At 40.4% G+C, this 19482-nt stretch overlaps 1 protein-coding gene across 1 annotated transcript in view; it reads right to left on the bottom strand.

Moving 5' to 3' along the window:
* The window catches only part of LOC106554597 (N-acetylated-alpha-linked acidic dipeptidase 2), a 48470-nt gene extending 30742 nt beyond the window's left edge, over positions 1-17728 (bottom strand). Inside the window, exons 1-5 of the mRNA XM_087721075.1 lie at positions 17586-17728; positions 6153-6264; positions 4581-4767; positions 3824-3925; positions 1426-1551 (exon numbers count right to left, since the gene is read on the bottom strand). Of these exons, the coding sequence (XP_087577201.1) occupies positions 1426-1551; positions 3824-3925; positions 4581-4767; positions 6153-6264; positions 17586-17667 (609 nt within the window). The 5' untranslated portion in view covers positions 17668-17728. The remainder of the gene's footprint in view (positions 1-1425; positions 1552-3823; positions 3926-4580; positions 4768-6152; positions 6265-17585) is intronic.
* Positions 17729-19482: the final 1754 nt, after the last annotated feature.

Raw genomic sequence — 19482 nt, 5'->3', positions numbered from 1 at the left:
CTCTGTCTCTCTCTCTCTTGTTCTCTTTCTCTGTCTGTCTCTCTTTCTACCTGTCTCTCTGTCTCTGTCTCTCTCTCTGTCTGTTTCTCTTTGTCTCTCTTTCTCTCTGTCTCTCTTTCTGTCTGTCTGTCTGTCTGTGTGTGTTCCTCTCTCTCTCTCTCTTTCTCTCTCATTCTCTCTTTCTCTGTCTCTCTCTTTCTACCTCTCTCTCTGTTTCTCTCTCTCTCTCTCTCTCTTGTTCTCTCTTTCTCTCTCTCTCTTTCTACCTGTCTCTCTCTGTGAATCTCTGTCTCTGTCTCTCTTTCTCTCTGTCTCTGTTTCTCTTTCTGTCTCTTTCTGTCTCTCTTTCTCTCTCTCTTTCTACTTCTCTCTCTCTCTCTTTCTCTCTCTCTTTCTACCTCTCTCTCTCTCTGTTTTTCTCTCTCTCACACTCTCTATCTCTCTCTCTCTTTCTACCTGTCTCTCTCTCTGTTTCTCTCTGTCTGTCTATCACTCTCTCTCACTCACTCCCACCCCTCTCTCCCTATCCCTATCCCTCTTCAGCTCTCCCTCCCTCTTGGTTTGGTTTGGTTTTATTGAACTTATATGCCGCCCTTCTCCCAAAGGACTCAGGGCGGCGTACAACATAAAAACACATATGACAAAAGTTAAAAAAGATTAAATAGAAAATCCAATAACTTTCAACTCTTCCTTTCTCCCTCCCCCCTTCCCTGTCTCTCCCTCGGCATCTCCCTCCCTGTCCCTGTCCTTCTCCCTCCCTCTACCCCTCTCCTTCTCCCCTCTCCTTCTCCCCTCTCCTCTCTTTTCCTACCTCTCTCTCCTTCTATATGTTTGTGTGCATGTGTAGCAAGAAAATCTGGTAGACAGGAATGCTGACTAGAAGTCCACAAATAAGAAATTAAGATTAGGTTGGGTGGATTCATAAAGGGAGCCCAATTATCAGCTGGTAATCAAAACAACATTATTCTGGGCGACATGCTAAACCAGTGTTTCTCAACCTTGGTGACTTTAAGTCCTGTGGACTTCAACTCCCAGAATCCCCCAGCCAGCTTTAAAGTCCCCCAGTCAGATTTAAAGTCACCAAGGTTGAGAAACACTGTGCTAAACCAAGGTTCCGAGAACAATTTGCTCCTCGCAACCTTAACATAAAGGCTTGGCTCCCACAGTTTGCAAAACACCAACTGGACTCTCACCAAACATTCCACCACAAATGACTGAATTGTATTTGAGGTTTCTACCGCCCAAGTTTTGAAAAATCCTGCATCCAATTAATTAATTGTTGCTTTTAAAGAAACATATGTGCAGTATTTAAAGAAAGCCCTAACACAGACATTAAAAATATTTCTTTTGGTAGGATTGATTGCCACCGAGAAACCATAAGACAGCAGGTCTGAAAGAATGAAAATAAAGCTGTTGATAACTTACTTTGTTTCCTCTGAATATTTTTCCATATCGGGCAATAAGAATCTTTCCTGTACAGTTTATTCCCATTTCTCTCTCCAACTTGAAAAAATCTTCCGTGCGGCCATAATTGACATACACCAGATTGGCCTTTTCAGGATGGAAACAAAAACAGATTTTTTTGGTCTGGTACTGTTAATTTTATTCAATTTACTACTACACATGGAATCTGTTTCACTTATGCCGAGAACTGTTTCCTGAACATCTATCTATGTTCAGGATCTCCAGCACGATGCCCACAACTGCAAACATCCCCATAAACCCACATTTGCTTCCTCCTTCAGGCCCATCTTGTTTTTTTTTTAACTGAAATGGTTTATTGAAAGTTGGCAATATTACAAACGGCTTTATTTGCAGGAAATTTAAGCGCTGGCCCCATAGACCAGGGCTCAGCAAACTGCGGCTCTGGAGCTGCATGTGGCTCTTTCAACCCTCTGCTGTAGCTCCCTGTTGCCAGTTGGCACCACAATTTTGAGAGGAGCTTCTGGTTTGGAGGAGGGGGAATCAGGGAGCGCCAAAAGGAGACTCTATGGCAAGGGTTTTCTGATCAGTTCCACAATTGATAGAGCTTTCAGTTAGGGTAGGGAGAGGAAAAAGGATACCGCGCTAGGAGGAGACTCTATGGTGGAGAAACCAGACTTCTGGTTGTCTCCAGAATTGACCAGGGGGCTTCCGGTTAGGACCTTAGTATTTAAGGTTGCTGACCTCTGCCATAGACATACCGTGTTTCCCTGAAAATAAGACTGGGTCTTATATTATTTTTTTAGCTCCAAAAGATGCGTTAGGGCTTATGTTCTGGTTACGTCTCATTTTCGGGGAAATACGGTAGTAAACGTATCCATCTGGCTGACAATCTTAACTGGAGATTATTTTGAGGGTAAGTCTTATATTACGAGCATCCTGAAAAATCATCCTATTTTCCGGTTAGGAAAACAGGATACTTAGAACGTAACAATGGAGTGTTGAGTATTGTGGTTTCCTGAGATGACTCATCTTCAGAGAAAGATGATGACTTATCTTTATTAACCCCAGATGGTTTCAGTGACCTTCAGAATGCTAATGATTGTCTGGCTACAAATACTGTAAGTCCTTTCTATTACACAGCAGTGAGCTAGAACTGAAGAAGCTTCTTAGATGAGAACTGAAAGGTCTTCAAGAAAAGTAAAGAAAGACCAGTTGCCATTTTGAAAACTGGCATCACATCTCAAGGTACAGTGATACTTCGGTACTCAGCATTAATTGGTTCCGGGAGGTACGATTAGTACCAAAAACAGCGAGTACCAAACAATTTTTCCCATAAGGAATAATGTAGTGCAGGGGCAGTGGTGGGTTTCAAAAATTGTTCGAACCTATTCTGTGGGTGTGGTCTCCTTTGTGGGAGTGGCTTGCCACCCATGTGACCGGATGGGAGTGGCTTGCCGCCCATGTGACCAGATGTGAAGATGCCGACGACACTTGTCAGAACCACCTTAAATTACCTCACACACAGCACTGGCACGCACAAGAATATGATGTAAACTTGTTTTTTAAAAGGCATCTTTGGTTTGCGTTAAAACAACTTCCACACACGCAATGTTCTGATTGCACCACAAACGCAGTAGTCCTCCTTACCTTTCGCAGAGGCACTGAGTTTTATAAATAGGAGCATGATAGTGTAGAATAATCATATCCAAGGACCAGTAGTGGGTTTAAAAAAAATTTGGAACTCCTTCTGTAGATGTGGCCTGCTTTCCAGGTCCACTGGTGGAACCTCTTCTAACTGGTTTGGTAGATTTGACAATTCTACCGAATAGGCGCGAACTGGTAGGAACCCACCTCTGCACAGGGGTGTCAAATACAAGGCCCGCGGGCTGTATCTGGCCTGTGAAGTGGTCGGATCAGGCCCATGGGGCTGTCCTGGAAAATGTAAGGGGCTGGCCTGCATCACTTCAGCCCAGTCTACCCAATGCAAAGGGGAAACATCGGGTCAGCGTGGCTTCGCCCCAGTCTAACCAATGCGAAGAGGAAACATGCAAGCAGTTTGGGGAGTAGCATCAAGCTGGCCATGCCCACCCAATCAGTCACACCAAGTGAGTGGCGTCAAGCTGGCTATACCTGCCCAGTTGACCATGCTTGCCCAACCCCACTCCCCCAAAGTCAATCACAGCCCTGATGCGGCTCTCAACGAAATTGAGTTTGACACCCCTGGTGTAGTGAATTACAAAGCAGCTTATGCCTCAAATACTAAACAAACAACAAGTACCAGGAGAAAACTTTCACATCAAACTATGTTGAGGACAAAATTTAATGAATTTCAAAGGAGTGGAGTGCCAAGGTACCACTGTAATCAATTTCACACAAGCCAAATTGTTCAAGTCCTTACCTGTGGCTCACCCTGCGCTGAGAAAGCATTATACGGAGGTAGCACTCCAGAAGTATTTGCATAACCTTCAGGAGCGGGTTCAAACAACGATGAGTTGAAAATCTACTCAGAAGAAAAGACAGAAGTTTCATTAGAAAGCTGAAATGACAGCCTGATTAGGTTAAAGATTTGGCAGGCTCCTAAAATTACGATTCTTTTTAAGATTCCCATTTTGATTCTCAAATTTCACTTAGAAACGTAGAACTTGTGGATGTAGATTATGGAGATCTGATCTGAAGTGATGAAGTCAGAAGGTGCTTCTGCAATTCAATCACATTTCCAAGTGGTTATATAACTGCCATATACAAATTTGGTATCCTTTTTTGCTGAAGTATCAGTGGTGGGATTCAAAACATTTTACTACCTGTTCCATGGGTGTGGCTTGGTGGGTGTGGCTTGGTGGGCATGGCAGGGGAAGGATACTGTAAAATCTCCATTCCCTCCCCACTCCTGGGGAAGGTTACTGCAAAATCGCCTGCAACCCACCACTTCAGTGATGTCAAGCTGGCCACGGCCACCCCGGCCATGCCCATTCCAACCCCCACCCCCTTGGAGATCAAACACAACCCTGATGCAGTCCTCAATGAAATGAAGTTTGACACCCCTGGTCTAGAGGAATCCTTGGTTTTGCTGTGGGTTTTCCCCAGACAATCTTCCCCCGTTCCCCCCCCCCCGAGGGGTCTCCCCCACAGAAGAAGGAACATCCTGCTTTCCATACCTCTTTTCCGCCCTCGTCGGTAATGGAGACATAGTTGGGAGAGCTTTGATTTGGGTAAGAAAGGAGGACGTCATAATGGACCAGTTCTGCCGTATCCAAGCCAAAATCCTTCCACTGGCTCTGGATCTGCTTGGCCAAGCGAAGGTTCTGCTCTGTTCCGGCCACGTGTGGGAAGCTGGTGAAGGAGCTAGATAAAGCAGAGCACCTCAGGACGGAAGCCGAGCTGAGCCCAGAAATGGGGTGGTTTCTGTTTTTTCTTTCATTTATTTAGTATACTTAGCATCTAAAGAGGTCATGCAATCACTGGTATATAACACTGATAAAAAGATGTTATACATACGAACACAAATCCTGGTTTAAATAAGGCATCAGAAAATTATGTGTGTATGTGTGAGTGTGTGTGTGAGTGTGTGTGTGTGTGTATGTATGTATGTATGTATGTATGTATGTATGTATGTACATACATACACGCAAACACACACACACACACACTGCATTTGTGCTGATAAATAAATAAAGGGAGACTAGTATAGATCTATTTCAAGCTATTTAGCTCTCATCAGCTAGCCATACCCTTACTGGGATTCGAACCTGGGCTGTTTTTACATGTTAGGCAGTTGTATTAGCCTCTAAGCCACAAGTTCTCCTCCTTTTTTATCAGCTGAGCCAAGGAAATGATTCAAAAACAGCCCAGGTTTGAATCGCAGTAAGGTTATGGCTAGCTGATGAGAGCTAAATAGCTTGAAAAGATCTATACTAGTCTCCCTTTATTTATTTATCAGCACAAATGCAACACAAAAATGGTTTCCTGCCTGGAAGGCTCCTAGGGTGGAGTTGAAAGGCCAAAGGGAAGCAGTATGCTCCCTCCCATATTTGGGCACACCGGGTGCTTTGACATAACACTTACATATATGGGAAAAGACCCGAATACAACAACACCAGCATACCTACATCTGTGAAAATCTACAAACACACACACACACACTATTTCCCTGAAAATAAGTCGAGGACTACGTGTGTATGTGTACATATATGTATGTGTATGTACACACACACACACACACACAGTCCTTGACTTATGATTACAACTGAGTTCAAACTTTCTGTTGTTAAGCGAAGTAGTTAAGTGAGATTTGCCCCATTTTACGACAGTCCTTCACATAGATGTTAATATAATGTGTGTGTGTGTGTGTGTGTGTGTGTGTGTGTGTGTGTGTGTATGTGTGTACCTGAGGTGGGTTGCTCCTGGTTCAGGCCGGATTGGGCGAACCGGTAGTAGCAGTGGCAGGAGGCTCTGCCCACCGGCCACCGGCGGCCCACCAGCCCAGATGCAAAGCAGCACACAGGAATGCGCCCGAACCGGTAGTAAAAACATTGGCAACCCACCACTGCTGTGTGCATACACATACATATACATGCACTTACACACACACACACACACACACACACACACACATATATCAGGCAAAGTGTGAGTGTGTGTGTGTGTATGATCAGCCCACCCCAGATTGTTTTCCAAAACCTACAGAATAAAAGAAACCCAGCAGTAGGTGGCCATAACAGCAGACTTACCGTAGGAAGTCCTGGATATTTTCTGCCTTCATTTCCGAATAAAGTTGTTTTCTTACATTTGGAAAAGCCTCGCTGGTGCCATGCGGCTCGTTGAAGGATTTCACCAACCAACCTGCAGGGTCAAAAGAACAACAATATGATAGTTCATTTATTCCTCCCCAATAATTAACACAATAACTGACTCAGAAGGGACCTTGGAGGTCTCCTAGTCCAACCCCCTGCTCAAGCAAAAGACCCCCATGCCATTTCAGAAACCTAACGATTGACATTTGGAGGCTCGTCATCTGAGATGGATTGTGGTCTCAACTTTGAGCCATGCCTGATGGAAGTCAAGTACGAATACAGCTGTCCAAAAGCAAGGGCTTGCCTTGACCATTCAGTAACAAGCTAAGATGCAGAAATCAGCAGGAGAAAATTGAATAATGAAATAAGCAAAAATATCCCTCTTATAACCGAAAATCAATCATGTCAACTAAAAGTGACCTGTGGGCAGGAGGTGACGCAATCAATCAATCAAGCTTTTGTTACGGTCACAGACCAGAATTAAAAATTAAAAGATAGATAGATTAGATATAGGTAGGTAGGTAGGTAGGTAGGTAGGTAGGTAGGTAGGTAGGTAGGTAGGTAGGTAGGTAGATGATAGATGATAGATAATAGATAGATAGATAGATAGATAGATAGATAGATAGATGATAGATAGATAGATAGATAGATAGATAGATAGATAGATAGATAGATAGATAGATAGATAGATAGATAGATAGATAGATAGATGTGATAAATAAGATGATAGATAGATAGATAGATAGATAGATAGATAGATAGATAGATAGATAGATAGATAGATAGATAGATAGATAGATAGATAGATGATAGATAGATAGATAGATAGATAGATAGATAGATAGATAGATGATAGATAGATAGATGATAGATAGATAGATAGATAGATAGATAGATAGATAGATAGATAGATAGATAGATGTGATAAATAAGATGATAGATGATAGACAGATAAATTAGAGATTAGATAGATAGATAGATAGATAGATAGATAGATAGATAGATAGATAGATAGATAGATAGCGAGAGAGAGAGAGAGGGAGAGAGAGAGATGTGATAAATAAGATGATAGATAGATAGATAGATAGATAGATAGATAGATAGATAGATAGATAGATAGATAGATGATAGATAGATAGATAGATAGATAGATAGATAGATGATATATAGATAGATAGATAGATATATAGATGATAGATAGATAGATAGATGATAGATAGATAGATAGATAGATAGATAGATAGATAGATAGATAGATAGATAGATAGATAGATAGATAGATAGATAGATGTGATAAATAAGATGATAGATGATAGACAGATAAATTAGAGATTAGATAGATAGATAGATAGATAGATAGATAGATAGATAGATAGATAGCGAGAGAGAGAGAGAGGGAGAGAGAGAGATGTGATAAATAAGATGATAGATAGATAGATAGATAGATAGATAGATAGATAGATAGATAGATAGATAGATAGATGATAGATAGATAGATAGATAGATAGATAGATGATATATAGATAGATAGATAGATATATAGATGATAGATAGATAGATAGATGATAGATAGATAGATAGATAGATAGATAGATAGATAGATAGATAGATAGATAGATAGATAGATAGATGTGATAAATAAGATGATAGATAGATAGATAGATAGATAGATAGATAGATGATATATAGATAGATAGATAGATAGATAGATAGATAGATAGATAGATAGATAGATAGATAAATGATAGATAGATAGATGATAGATAGATAGATAGATAGATAGATAGATAGATAGATAGATAGATAGATAGATAGATGTGATAAATAAGATGATAGATGATAGACAGATAAATTAGAGATTAGATAGATAGATAGATAGATAGATAGATAGATAGATAGATAGATAGATAGATAGATGATAGATAGATATAGATAGCGAGAGAGAGGGAGAGAGAGAGAGATGTGATAAATAAGATGATAGATAGATAGATAGATAGATAGATAGATAGATAGATGATAGATAGATAGATAGATAGATAGATAGATAGATGATATATAGATAGATAGATAGATAGATAGATAGATAGATAGATAGATGATAGATAGATAGATAGATGATAGATAGATTGATAGATAGATAGATAGATAGATAGATAGATAGATAGATGATATATAGATAGATAGATAGATAGATAGATAGATAGATAGATAGATAGATAGATAGATGATATATAGATAGATATATAGATAGATAGATAGATGATAGATAGATAGATAGATAGATAGATGATAGATAGATTGATTGATAGATAGATAGATAGATAGATAGATAGATAGATGATATATAGATAGATAGATAGATAGATAGATAGATAGTTAGATAGATGATAGATAGATAGATAGATAGATAGATAGATAGATAGATAGATAGATAGATGATAGATAGATAGATAGATAGATAGATAGATAGATAGATAGATAGATAGATAGATAGATAGATAGATAGATGTGATAAATAAGATGATAGATGATAGACAGATAAATTAGAGATTAGATAGATAGATAGATAGATAGATAGATAGATAGATAGATAGATAGATAGATAGATAGATAGATAGCGAGAGAGAGAGAGAGAGGGAGAGAGAGAGAGAGAGATGTGATAAATAAGATGATAGATAGATAGATAGATAGATAGATAGATGGATGGATGGATGGATGGATGGATGGATGGATGGATGGATGGATGGACAGAATAAATCAGAACAGGATGTAGTAGTAGTCTATACTGCTAGTGATGAGATCATAGATGAGCAGCTGAATTTTGAGACAGTACAGAGGAATTTACCTCCATTCAGAGAAACTGTATCATATTGAGCCCATAGTAACAGCTATACATAAAAGAAATCAGAAATTCTCAGATATTATAGCAGGTAGTGAGTTATAAAATGAGTCTGTGAATAATTACGGAGGATATAATATAACAGGACATGGGCTGTCGTTTCAATGGTCCATGGCCCACAGCGGGCACAATCTCAGCTCGCCTGGGACTTTTTTTATATCAGCGCTACAGGACTGCTGTGGGGAGACCCTTAGAACATGCTAGAGTTAGTGCGCTCCGAAATTTAGAGAGACATGGTGCAATTCTTGGCAATCCTGCAAAAAGCTGCTACTTTAGACTAAAATGAGAAAATATTTGCTGTCTAGAAACGGTAAGAGGGATATTTGATGACTGGAGCTTCAATGTAGAGTGGGGTGGGGTGGGGTGGGGTGGGGTGGGGTGGAATAGAATAGAATAGAATAGAATAGAATAGAATAGAATAGAATAGAATTCTTTATTAGCCAAGTGTGATTGGACACACAAGGAATTTGTCTCCAGTACAGAATAGTAGTAATAATAAACACCACTGAACATCTTAATACTATTCCTGTTGATGCAGCCCAGGAGTGTGAATGCAGTCTCTTCCTTGGAATAGGGTAGGGCAGAGTAGAGCATAGCATAGCATAGCAGAGCAGAGTAGAATTCTTTATTGGCCAAGTGTGACTGGACACACAAGGAATTTATTTCCGGTGCATAAGCTCTCAGCATCCATGCAAGCAACAAGTTGATGTGATGATCATACTCCCAAAATACAATCAGTATAAACCATATGATGCAACTGTCATCAGTGACGGTCATAAGATTAGTATGTGCTTTTAACAGAGAATTTGGGGGAAAGCCACTTCGTTCTAGTGGTTGAAGCATCAGGCTAGAATAAGAGGGTGAATTCTAGTCCTACCTTAACAATGAAAGCCAGGTGCATGACTTTACACCTATCACCAGGAGATGGTGAGTTCTAGCCCTACCATAGGCATGAAAGCCGGCTGGGTGACTTTGGGCCAGTCACTCTCTCTCAGCCCAACCCACCTCCCAGGGTTGTTGTTGTTGTGAGGAAAATAGGAGGAGGAAGGAGCATTAGATATGTCCCATGCCTTGTGTTATTTGCCACAACAATAAAGACAGGATACAAACAAACAAACAACATGCAAATGCAAATTGCAATGCAATTCTATCAATGGGTTGGTGTTCTGACCCCCCCCCCTTCTTTGCTCGTTAACAGACGACAGTCAGACAGACTTAAAAGGAAATAACTTTATCAGACTTGGCTCACGCTGGCTGCGAGCCCAAAATAAACCTAGATAAAGTCTCTTTCAAACAAGGGTTACACAGCAGAATGCAGAAACAAAACTCTTACAGCACCAAGTTTTCAAGAAGCAAAATCACTTATCCAAGTGTCTCACAAACTCAAACAGGAACGGAACTGAATTCTCCATACACGAACGACGACCCACGAACGAACGATGAACGTTGACTTCTGCAACCAGGGCGTGTCACCATCAGTCCTTTTATCTCCAGCAGACGACACTAACAAGCCCCAGCTGCATTGTTATTCCTGCATCCCGACTCAACTCACAGCAAACTTCTGCCGAGTCACAACAGGATGGCAACAGATCTTTTCCATTTCTGCCATCAGGATTGCCCAAGATGTTATCCCATCCACGTGCCTGCCTGGATAAAATTGCATCAAAGAAATCATTGCCTAGCCTGCTCCTTTGTTTTGCTACTGGAGTCTGGCCGGGGCGAAGTGAATAACAGCATTGTAGGGCAGGTTTCTTAATGAAGGAGTCAGGTTTCTCTTGATTAGATTGCAACATCTGGAGAATTTATTTTGGACGGAAGAAGGACAAGGAAGTGGCACCTCCAAGAATTATTGCAGGAGGGAAGACTTAATCTGCTGGTTTTATTTCGGTCAGAGAGCTTAGTGGGGATTAAAAAACGGCAACAAAAGTTTATACTAGCAGAGAAGAGGCAAGAATGAAAGGAAGATGGGGGGGGAGAAGGAGGAGGAGAGGAGAGGAGGATGGAAGGGAGAGGAAGAGAAGGAGAAAGGGTAGGAAGGGGAAGAGTAGGAGGAGGAGAAAGGGAAGGGAAGAAGGAAGGGGAAGGAGAGGAGGAAGGAAGAAAGTAGAGAAGGGAGGGAGAGAGAGAAAAGAAAGGGAAAACAAGATAGTGTTACGAGGAAGGGATGGTAAACAAAGCAACTCAAACTGTATATTATAACCTATTAAATGAAATAATAAATTTATAAGAATGATAAATGTAAAGAAGAATAACAATTATGTGAATGTAGTATACTTAAAATGATAAGTAAGAGAACAAAAACATAAAAAATTCTTTGAAAAAAAAGTTTACACTGGCAGGAAAGAAACCCTTTGCAAACTCTCTGGAGAAACTGCACACATTTGCTCATCTCAGCTCTAACTTTAAATTTAATTTAATAAATGAAACTCAAGCAGATTGATTTGTTGACAGCTCTTTCTCTCCTTTCCTTGTTTATGCCTCAAGGAAGCGATACAGGCCTGCCAAAAAATTAAAAAAGGCCCCACTTTATGTAAAGGAGATTCCTGACCCCTTTAGATGGGGCTGGGAAAGTCCCTGCCTGAATCTTTTCGAGAAAAAAGGATCAAAACTTTAATATAGCTAATCCTCCATTTATGACGGTTTGCTCAGTGACTATTCAAAATCATGTGGACCTCTTCCGGGATATTTACAACCCGTGTCTGCAGTTCTGATGGTTGTAGGCCGCCCCCCCAACCCCCACCCCGTGGTCATGTGACCACATTTATGGCCGTTTGAGGTTATCCACAGTCATGTGATTGGTTCACTTAATGACCGTGGTGTTTGCTTAACAACCACAGCATTTGCTTAATAACCACCATAAGAAAGGTCATAACATTGGGGCAATCTCGTGGGTGACCCGTGTTACGAACATCCTGACTCACAAATGTGACGGGCCAGTGAAAATACAGTCATATAAGTTGATCCTTGTATTTAGTATTCGTTTTGCCTATGTTTTTCCATTAGAAAATAATGTTTAACATGGCCTCAGAAACAAGATCATTTTTTTTCTTTTTTTTTTCTTTAAGAAGAAAACATTTAAAATACTTTGGTCAATAATAATTGGCCTATAAAAAAATAATTCCAGTGGTCACATTATGAGGAGACGTAAACCCTTACTAAAAGAGGAAAGAGTGGGATCAGATGTTCCTGAGGCAGTGAGTTCCACTGTCCAGACCAGTGTTTTCAAACTTAGCAACTTTAAAATGTCTGGACTTCAACTCCCAGAATGCCGGCTGGGGAATCCTGGGAGCCAAAATCCACATGTCTTAAAGTTGCCAAGTTTGAAAAGCATTGGTTTAAAAAGTATATATGGTGGTGCCATGTCTAATCAGACCAACATACTTTTTTAGCTTGCATTGTGCAGAGTCTGACTGATTTGGTTAGTTTATTATTCAGCATATCATAAGAACCCCACCCCCCAATGCGATATTGAAAATGGAATTGATTATGTTGATAATTTGTGCATGGAAAAAAAAGTTGCTTTGATTCCATTGTTATGACTGCCAATTTGGCTTTTTCGATTTCAAAGATTTTTTTATTCTCTTACATACCATTTTAAGTATACTACGTTCACGTAATTGTTATTCTTCTTTACATTTATCATTCTTATATATTTATTATTTCATTTAATAGGTTATAATATAGAGTTTGCGTGGCTTTATTTACCATCCCTCTCTCCTTTTGTAACATCACCTTGTTTTCCCTTTCTTTTCTCCCTCCCTCCCTTCTCTACTTCCTTCCTTCCTCCTCTCCAATTTTGCTTTTTTTGATAATAACTGCAGAACAAGCCCCTCAGAAAATGCTATTTGTGATTTTAATGTTTGGAAAATGTTGAATAAAAAATACATACATACATACATACATACATACATACATACATACATACATACATGTCTCTGTGTGTGTGTTTGTGTGTGTATGAATATATATATGAAAATCAGTCCATGTAGGTAGTCCTTGCTTATAGTTAGGACCAGCAACTTCTTGCTATGCAACACAAAAATGATTGCAATGGACTTGGCATGGTTGCCACGATGTAGAAAAGACGTGGAAACTCTAGAAAGAGTGCAGAGAAGAGCAACCAAGATGATTAGGGGACTGGAGACTAAAACATATGAGAAACGGTTGCAGGAACTGGGTATGTCTAGTTTAATGAAAAGAAGGACTAGGGGAGACATGATAGCAGTGTTCCAATATCTCAAGGGTTGCCACAAAGAGGGGGGAGTCAAACTGTTCTCCAAGGCACCTGAGGGTAGAACAAGAAGCAATGGGTGGAAACTAATCAAGGAGAGAAGCAACTTAGAACTGAGGAAAACTTCCTGATAGAACAATTAATCAGTGGAACAGCTTGCCTTCAGAAGTTGTGAAGGCCCCAACACTGGAAGTCTTTAAGAAGATGTTGGATAGCCATTTGTCTGGAACGGTATAGGGTTTCCTGCCTAGGCAGGGGGTTGGACTAGAAGACCTCCAAGGTCCCTTCCAACTCTGCTATTGTATTATTGTATTAACTTGTGGCCTCACTTCTCCCACAGCCATTAAGCAAATCACCTCACAATCGTTCAGTGAGATATCCTCTGGCTGTGACTTGTGATTTCACTGGCAGGCTCTTCATTGACCCTGTCAGAACCTGGCTGTGACGTATGCAAATAGTAATCACAGAATTATGGGATGCTCTACTGGTTGCAAAGTGTCTAAATCTCAAACATGTCACCAGGGGTGGGGTGGGGTGGGGACTGCAGAGGACATAAAGGCGAGGACTGATTGCAAAGTTACTTTTTCAGCACCATTGTAGCTTCATTTATTCTACAACCTCAAGTTGTAATGGTCACTAAATAAGACAATGGTTAAGCGAGGACTACCTGCATACGATAAATTTGGCATTTTGATGCACAAATTACAAATATTGGATTATTGCTGGTTGTTTTAAAAAAAAATGCTAGTCAGGCATCATTTGTCCAGACAGCTCTGGAAAACTAGGAAACCTATACTGCCGACCAGGTGACATTAGCCAAGGTGGACAGTGCCTAGAACCTGGACTGGAGATGTTATTACAGAATAACAGAGTTGGAAGGGGCCTTGGAGGTCTTCTAGTCCACCTCCCTGCTTGTCTCTCAAGTGCTGAAATTTGCTGAGGGCTATTAAGGAAAGTGGGGGCTGCTTTCCAAGCGGATGTTTCTCCATTTCCCATCCAGAGAAGTATAATATTCTGCCTTTTTAATATTTTCTCAAAATATTTCATTCTTCTAGGAGAGGGGTGAGTGCTAACTTTCTTACCTAAGTGTGTTGGTCGTAAATTTGTCCTGCAAATAGGGGATATGAGTTCAGTTACACGGATAGCTCATCAGACGCAGGCGGTATTAGGACGTAGCAATAGCACTTAAGACTTCTATACCACTTCGCAGTGCTTTTTACAGCCCTCTCTAAGCGGTTTACAGAGTCAGCCTTTTGCCCCCAACAATTTGGAGTCCTCATTTTACCCACCTCGGAAGGATGGAAGGCTGACTCAACGCAGAGCCTGGTGAGATTCGATCTGCCAAACTGCAGGGAGCTGGTGATCAGCAGAAGCAGCCTGCAGTTCTGGACTCTAACCACTGTGCCCCCCAGCGGTTCATCCTGCTTACTCGGGTCTCCCCACCCCAATTTGTACAGCACCTCTAGTCCCCGAAGCTGACCCAACTCCTTGGGACAGCCACTCCACAGCACTGTTATGCGGTGAATGGAGAGTTACACAAAACCTTGAAACACAGCCAAAGCAATTTAAATTGTGCCTGGAAAAAAAAAAAACGAAACAAAAAATAAGGATGATTGACTCTGAGAACTGGCATAACATGATGTCTCTGTCCCACTGGCTAAGGACTCAAAGTTGCCATCTTTTATTGCCTCTGTGTGCACCCTTTGCAAGCTTTCTTTGTGCTTTGAAATGCATTTGTGTTTTGGGTGCCCCAGAAGGATTACATAACATTCGGCCGAAGCAAAGTTTGGAAGTCCCTGCTATATCTTTCCACATCCCTCCCCATGGGGAAATGGGGAAAGGATGAGGAAAGGAACAACTTGGTTCGTCAGGGGTTATCTTGTCCTCAACAATGGCAAGTTTAGGAAATTTTAAATTTGGTTAAGCTAGGGGGACGTTAGGATTTGCACACCTGACTTGTTTGTGCAATGACAGCTGGGAAAGAAACATATCAAATCAGAATAAAACGTTCTGCTTGCATTTAAACATTAATTGTTATTGTTCTAGGAAGAAATTCAGATAACAAATAAATTACACTTAAACCTTTTGGTCGTCAGTGAAAGCCATCCTATATATATATATATATATATATATATACACACACAAAAAAAAAAAAAAAACCACCAACAACAGCTCTTTGAATTTTCTTCATGGTAACCAAGTCTTTAAAAAAAAACCATGGTCGTCAGTGAAAGCCATCCTTTATATATATATATACACACACACACACACACAAAACCACCAACAACAGCTCTTTGAATTTTCTTCATGGTAACCAAGTCTTAAAAAAAAAAACATTCAGGCGCAAAACCTCAGAACCAAGCCACGGGTGTGGATTACAAGAAGCAATCTGGATTTGATTATTATCCGGGAACTAAGTTTAAGAGCTGATCATGGGATAAAAACCATTAGCATTACATTACAGGAAACTGGGGGAGCATAAAACAATGAACAATCATTGAAACAATCTGGTTACACACTGTTCAACAACTTTGCCCAGAATTTTTCATATGAAACTCATCGATGCTGAATCCATAAATTCATGAAGTGGGGGGGGGGAGATTTGGGTGGGGGTGGGGGGAATGACTGTAAAATTCTGGGATATATGGAATTGCCTTTAAAGCAGAGGTGGTATTCAGCAGGTTCTGACCAGTTGTGGAGAACCTGTAGCGGAAATTTTGAGTAGTTCGGAGAACCGGTAAATACCATCTCTGACCCATTTATTCTCTGCCTCCCGAGTCCCAGCTGATCGGAGGGAATGGGGATTTTGCAGTATCCTTCCCCTGCCACGCCCATGAAGCCACGCCCATCAAGCCATACCACACCCACTAAGCCACGCCCACAGAACCAGTAGTTTAAAAAAAATGAATCCCACCACTGATTTAAAGACTATGTAGCATCTGCCTGAAGTTGAAGCAAGGCCCAGAATCAAGCAAGGCCTGAGCCTTAGGGAAAGAGCGCAAGTGAGCATGTGCAAAGGGCCTCTGAGCCTATGGACTTCCTGCTTTAAACTTGGAGGCTTAAATTGTGCTGTCGCCCTGCCTGTAAGGACATTTAAGAGCAGTGGCTGTGGGAGATAACAGAATAGCAGTTGGAAGAGACCTTAGAGGTCTTCTAGTCCAACCCCCTGCTCAAGCAGGAGACTCCTACACTATTTAGTTGTCCAATTCCATTGTTTGTCCAATTTCTTCTTAAAATCCTTCAGCACCAACACTGGTGATGGTTGATTACTGGAGCATAAATTAGGCTGAAGAAAAGCAACTAGTTATTCTGGCTGAGTGGGGACTTTGAACCTAAAACATACGAAGAACGGTTGCAGGAACTGGGCATGGCTAGTCTAGTGAAGAGAAGGACCAGGGGAGACATGATAGCAGTCTTCCAATATTTGAGGGGCTGCCACAAAGAAGAAGGAGTCAAGCTATTTTCCGAGGCACCCGAAGGCCAGACAAGGAATAATGGATGGAAACTGACCAAGGAGAGATTCAATTTAGAAATAAGGAGAAATTTTCTGACAGTGAGAGCAACCAACCAATGGAACAGAAGTTACTTTCAGAAGTTGTGGGAGCTTCATCCCTGGAAGCTTTCAAGAAGAGACTGGACTGCCCTCTGTCATAAATGGTGTAGGGTCTCCTGTTTGGGCGAAGCAGGGGGTTGGACTAGATGACCTACAAGATCCCTTCCAACCCTTTTAATCTATCTGTGCATCTGGCTTCCCCATTGACTCTGCTTGTCAGAAGGTCGCAAAAGTTGTGGGAGCTTCATTCCGGAGGCTTTCAAGAAGAGACCGGACTGTCATTTGTCAGAAAAAGGTGTATGGCCCACTGCTTGGGCAGGGGGTTGGACTAGATGACCTCCACGGTCCCTTCCAACTCTGTTAATCTGTAAAAAGTGTAAAAACCTGCGTCTCTGCAAGAAACACCAACGCAAACACACACCCATCACACCCCGATCCTATTCTTTCCCCAAGCTGGACACCCCTTTTGGGGGTCAGCAGCCGGGCAAAAGGCCGGTGGAAATCCAGCTCGGGCAAACCTAAGAAGGCTGGCGCGCCAACGCCGAAGTCGGAGGTCCTGTACGGCGCGCGACGCGTCCTGGATCGGCGCAGCTGCGCTCCGATCCAGACCCCCCCCCTCCGCCCCGGTCCTCGCCTCCCGCTTCCCCCCATAAGCGCCCGGTGGAATTAAAGCCCCGCGTTTCTTACCCACTAAGAAACCCAGCAGGAACAGCGCCAGGAGCGCCGCGACGCCCAGCCAGCTGCAAAGCACCACTTTCCACCTGCCCATGTCGGCTTTCCAGACGGCTGGCGCGGGACGAGGGACGGGGAAGGTTCCCGTCCCGGCTGGGGAGCCCACACCCATCTCCCCGCCCACTGGGACATCTCTCCCCCCCGCGCACACTCCGAAAGCCAGCTGGGACGGTGAACTGGGATTGCGGGAGATAGGACACCTACTTCCAGCTCCCTCTAAAACACGCATAAGTACAACACAACACAACACACTGCCCCCTATCGGAATAGTGTCGGGAAGTTGGAAAGGAGGAAACACCACGCGGTGTGACAAAAGGACGGAAGAGTTGGAAAGTAACTTTGGAGGTCTTCTAGTCCAGTGTTTCTCAACCTTGGCGACTTGAAGATGTTTGGACTTCAACTCCCAGAATTCCCCAGCCAGCGAATGCTGGCTGGGGAATTCTGGGAGTTGAAGTCCAGACATCTTCAAGTAGCCAAGGTTGAGAAACACTGTTCTAGTCCAACCCCCTGCTCAGGCAGGAAACGCTATGCCATTCCAGGCCAATGGCTGTACGATCTCTTCTTAAAAGCGTCCCACTGTTGGAGTTTGCACAAGTTCTGGAGGCAAGCCGTTCCACTGATGAATCTGTTCTGACTGTCAGCGTCTTTGGTCTAGGGCTGCAATAAATTGAATTGGTGGATTGTTCTGACTGTCAGGCAATTTCTCCTTTAAGTCTAGGTGGCTTCTCTCCTTGGTTAGTTTCCACCCATTGCTTCTTGTCCTGCCCTGGGGTGCCTTGGAGAATAGCTTGACTCCCTCTTCTTTGTGGCAGCCCCTGAGATATTGGAACACGGCTATCATGTCAAGATTGTGTTCATTTTGCACCCTGAAGTCTTTGAAGGGTTCCCTGTTTTGGTTTTGCCCCATGGCAAATCAACATCCAGGAAGCACCGTGTCCAAGAATTAAGGTTAATGCTAATCGAAATTTTATTTATTTTATTTTACTTTATTTTACTTAACTTTTTACTTTACTTTAACTTTACTATTTTATTTATTTTAGTTTACTTTACTTTTTACTTTACTTTTTACTTTACTTTACTTTAACTTTTATTTTACTGTTTTATTTATTTTATTTTATTTTGCTTTACTTTTACTTTACTATTTTATTTAGTTTATTTAGTTTATTTATATTTGGTTTATTTAGTTTATTTAGTTTATTTAGTTTATTTAGTTTATTTAATTTAGTTTATTTAATTTAGTTTATTTAGTTTACTTTTTACTTTACTTTTATTTTACTATTTTATTTATTTTAGTTTACTTTACTTTTTTACTTTACTTTTACTTTATTGGTTTATTTATTTTATTTTATTTTAGTTTACTTTTACTTTACTATTTTATTTTATTTTTTTATTTTATTTATTTTATTTATTTATTTTTATTTTTTATTTTATTTATTTTATTTATTTTATTTATTTTATTTTATTTTATTTATTTTATTTATTATTTTATTTATTTTATTATTTCATTTTATTTCATTTTATTTTTACTTTTACTTTACTATTTTATTTTATTTTATTATTTTATTTATTTTATTTATTTATTTTTATTTTTTTATTTTATTTATTTTATTTATTTTATTTATTATTTTATTTATTTTATTTATTTTATTTATTTTATTTATTTTATTTATTTTATTTATTTTATTTATTTTATTTATTTTATTTATTTTATTTATTTTATTTATTTTATTTATTTTATTTATTTTATTTATTTTATTTATTTTATTATTTCATTTTATTTCATTTTATTTTTACTTTTATTTTACTATTTTATTTATTATTTTATTTCATTTTATTTTACTTTATTGCAGCT

The sequence above is a fragment of the Thamnophis sirtalis genome, unplaced genomic scaffold, assembly GCF_051295495.1.
Source record: "Thamnophis sirtalis isolate CommonGarterSnake01/CBP01778 unplaced genomic scaffold, rThaSir2_p1.2 scaffold_8, whole genome shotgun sequence".
Lineage (NCBI taxonomy): Eukaryota > Metazoa > Chordata > Lepidosauria > Squamata > Natricidae > Thamnophis > Thamnophis sirtalis.
This window is presented reverse-complemented; position numbering and strand designations above follow the sequence as displayed.